Source organism: Sorex fumeus, unplaced genomic scaffold (genome assembly GCF_029834395.1).
Source record: "Sorex fumeus unplaced genomic scaffold, SorFum_2.1 ptg000142l, whole genome shotgun sequence".
NCBI classification, from domain to species: Eukaryota; Metazoa; Chordata; class Mammalia; order Eulipotyphla; family Soricidae; genus Sorex; species Sorex fumeus.
The window spans coordinates 4,546,045-4,549,715 of record NW_026606199.1 but is presented as its reverse complement, the minus strand read 5'-3'; the positions used below and the strand labels follow the sequence as shown (position 1 = coordinate 4,549,715).

The window sequence follows — 3,671 nt, the reverse complement described above, 5'->3', positions numbered from 1 at the left end:
TTTTATTCTGTGTGAGGAATGGAGGCTCTTGGGAGCCCTGGGCTGTTTCTGGGTGTCAGTCTTGCTGCTGAGCGGCTCAGACGTGAGTCCCCGCAGGATGAACCGGCGGCCAGCGGGGCCGGAGCCACTGTGGCAGGTGTGGGTGGTTTGTGGGGCGTTTCGCGCTGTGTTGTGCCACTGTTGCCAACCCCTCCCTGCCCCCCCCCCCCCCGGCGTGGCTCAACGAGGTTTCTCTCTCCAGGCTGTGCAGACAGCGGAAGATGCCAGGCATTTTATGCAGCAACTGTCCCAGGAGAAGACAGAGACCCTGGCCTCCCTGGAGGACACCAGGAACACCAATGCAAACTTGCAGAATGAGGTGGGTGATGGTGGTGACCAGGGCGTGTAGGCCCGGCCTCAGCCTTGAGAGAAACTATATCCTGGGCCAGAGCGATAGCACAGCGGGGAGGGCGTTTGACTTACACACGCCAGACCCAGGTTCAATCCCCGGCATCCTATCTGGTCCCCTGAGCACTGCCAGGAGTAATTGGTCCCTGGTTCTCGCATGGGACAGGAGGGGAAGTGTACCCCTGCATGACCCCTGTATGACCCCTGGGGAGGTGCTGCGCGGAGTGACCACACAGAATCTGGGGGACATGGGGCGGCCTGGCGAGATCACTGAACAGCTGACCACTCCCAGACTGCTCGGCGGAGCAAGGAGCCCGGCAGGGACTGGACGCCCCAGTTAGCTCGCCCAGAGCCTGGGCCGGGACAGGAAGAGAAGCCACATGTGTTGACATACGCAGCATTTCAAGGCTCTTTGATGACCGTGAGAAGGCGAGCCAGTGCCCTCTGACCACACAGCCCCACTTTCCCGGGCTCGAGTGACTGCTGACGGCCTGGGCTGCTCCTCCCTCGCCAGGAGTGATCCCTGAGCACAGAGCCAGGGCATAGTCCCCACCGCACCAAACAAACCAAACTGACTACCCACAAAGGTTATAGATGAGCGTGTATACATACACAGACATGTACATATGTATATATGTGTGTATGCTTCAAAAGAGTCGGGGAATACCTACCATTTAAAATATCCGAGAGTGGGGCCGGAGCTACAGCACAGCAGGTAGGGTGTTTGCCTTGCACGTGGCCAAGCCAGGTTCCATCTCCGGCATCCCATATGGTCCCTGAGTGCAGAGCCAGGAGTCACTCCTGAGCAACGATGGGTTGTAACCCAAAAGCCCCCCCCCCCAAATGAATTCATTAATCACAATAAAAGAAGCCAAAAAGAAGGAAGCTGAGGAAGAAGGGGCGGTGCTCACCTGGCGCGCGTGAGAACCAGGGGCTGGGCACACGCTGCCGGAACCCCATCCCCACATGCTCCCAGCACAAGAGGTGATGCTTACGGAGTGAAAGGCCCCATGGACAAGGACACATCCCTTCAGTCAAGGGGTCACGTCCTTGCCAGAGCCGAGAAGCCAGACCCCTCCACAGCCCTTACTCCTGCTGCTCTCCCAGAACCTGGGCTTCGGGCTCCCATAAAATTGGCAAATCTTCACTTTGCCAGAGTCGAACACCACTTTGGAGGGCCTCCTTCCCATCAGGAAGGTCCGGTCGCAAACGGAAACGTCCACCAACATGTGGCTGTCCCGGCCACGTTGTGCATGCTCTGGGCGCAGAGCTGGGGAGTCTGGTCCTCTGGGCCGCCTTCCTGCTTCTTGCTCCTGTCGAGGGAGACAGCTGGGTGGGGTCTTCTGGGGTGTGCACACTTGGCTGCAGACCCCAGTGCCCGCACCTACCATCACCAGGCTTGCGTCTGGCCTGCGGCAGGAGTCAGCCTTGGGGCCTCCTTGATGTCTCTCCTTCCCAAACCCCCTTCCATCCCACCTGGCCTGCAACACTTTATAATTTGAATCCTCTCCAAGGAAGGGGACCATCTGGGTCCCAGTGCCCTGTGGAGTTCCCGCACACCCTCACTTCCTGCACTTCTGTACTTAACAGCCGTTGTCCTGGACGGCACATGTGGGCTGAAGTGAACTTTGCATGTGGGCTGTGGAGGTGGACCCTGCATGGGCTTGTTGGGAACTGAACATTTCCATGTTTTTTTTTTGTTTGTTTTCTTCACCTGGAGGAAGAGAGATCTGTGTTTCTTGACTCCAGTGTGGGAGGGCCTGGGCACTCTCAGAGACTCCTCATCAGAACTTGCCCCGAGGGAGAAAAAGAATCAGTCAGCTTTATGGTTTTCTTTCTTCTTTCTTTGGGGGCCACACCTGGCGATACTCCGGGCTTCCTCCTGGCTCTGCACTCAGGAATCACTCCTGGCTGCTCTCCAGTGGCCCCTATGGGATGCCAGGGATCAAACCTGGGTTGGCTGCGTGCGAGGCAAGCACCTTTCCTGCTGTGCTATCACTCAGACCCAAACCTGCCAGTTTTTAAGTGAAACATGAATGTTTGTGCCTATAGTCATGCTTACCTTTGTAAAGTGGGATTTCCCCCCCCCCCCCCCCGCCCCGTGGATTTTAAAGAAGTGAGTCTGTCTTTGTAGGAGAGGGAAGGCCCTCTTGACTCCCTGCTCTGAGAGGAACCGAGGGGGCCCAGCATGTCCTCCTGGGGTCTTCCCTGGGGCACCCGGGAGCTTGCGCTCAGGAAGGGAAAGGGGAGCTCTGGCTGCCTCCAACCCTGGGGCGGGGACTGGAAGCGGGGCCCAGCCTCCTCTGTGGCGGGCTCCGATGGCTCCCGCAGATGGCGCACCGTCTCACGCTCTCCTTTAACACAGATCGATTTCCTGAATTCCGTGATCGTGGACCTCCAAAGAAAGAATCAGGACCTCAAGATGAAAGTGGAGATGATATCCGAGGTGGCTCTCGACGGGAACGGGGACGACTCAACAATGACGACGACAACTTCGGCCCGGCCACCCCATTCTCTGCACTGTGCAGCAATCACCAGCACTTGAAGGATGACATAACCAGCTATTTGTGAAACACCTAGAATAACCATTTTACTGTCTTTACAAGGTTTACATTTTTCACTGTGGTTTTAGATGAATGTATGATGAGAAATTCAACATTACTAATTTTGGATTTTCTTACCACAAAAAGATTGAATGAAGGACCTCAACCATCAGAAGTTTATCATCCAGTTTCAATCTATTTTTCTTTATTTGAATGTTTTCTAGTTCTGTCAAAAGTGATAATGTACCATCCAGGCTACATGTATAATGAGAACTTCTATAATTGTATGTATGATTTTGATGTATTTTCCTCTGGAGATTATCAGCTGTCTGACAAGTGAAAGATCTGGATCCATTGAAATTTTTAGTAATGACCATTATTGAAATTGTTTCACAAACTATGTAAAGCAGTATTAAAATTTGAGCAAACAAGTGTTCTATATCTACTTTAATAAAATTATTTATTTTTTGCCAGTGGTAACTGATTATTCTCAGGTTTATTTAGAAAAGATTTTTGGCTAGCAGTGAAGAACTATAGAGTCAAATGAGTCAAACAGTTTCTACAATGGAATTCTGATACACCAATTTCTTTTTGTTTCTTTATGTTTGTGCCACCCCTGGTGATGTCTTAGGGCTTATTCATGGCTCTGCACTCAGGAATCACTCCTGACAGTGCTTGGGCAGACTATATGGAATTACAGGGATTGAAGCCAGATTGGCCAAAGCAAATGCCCTACCAGCT

At 53.0% G+C, this 3,671-nt stretch overlaps 1 protein-coding gene across 1 annotated transcript; it reads left to right on the top strand.

Moving 5' to 3' along the window:
* The first annotated feature begins 246 nt into the window (after positions 1-246).
* Positions 247-3,179, top strand: LOC130015994 (CAP-Gly domain-containing linker protein 1-like). The gene is made up of 2 exons (XM_056106749.1): positions 247-358; positions 2,753-3,179. The coding sequence occupies exons 1-2, from the start codon at positions 275-277 to the stop codon at positions 2,930-2,932; spliced, it is 264 nt and encodes an 87-aa protein (XP_055962724.1). The 5' UTR covers positions 247-274; the 3' UTR covers positions 2,933-3,179.
* The last annotated feature ends 492 nt before the right edge of the window (positions 3,180-3,671 follow it).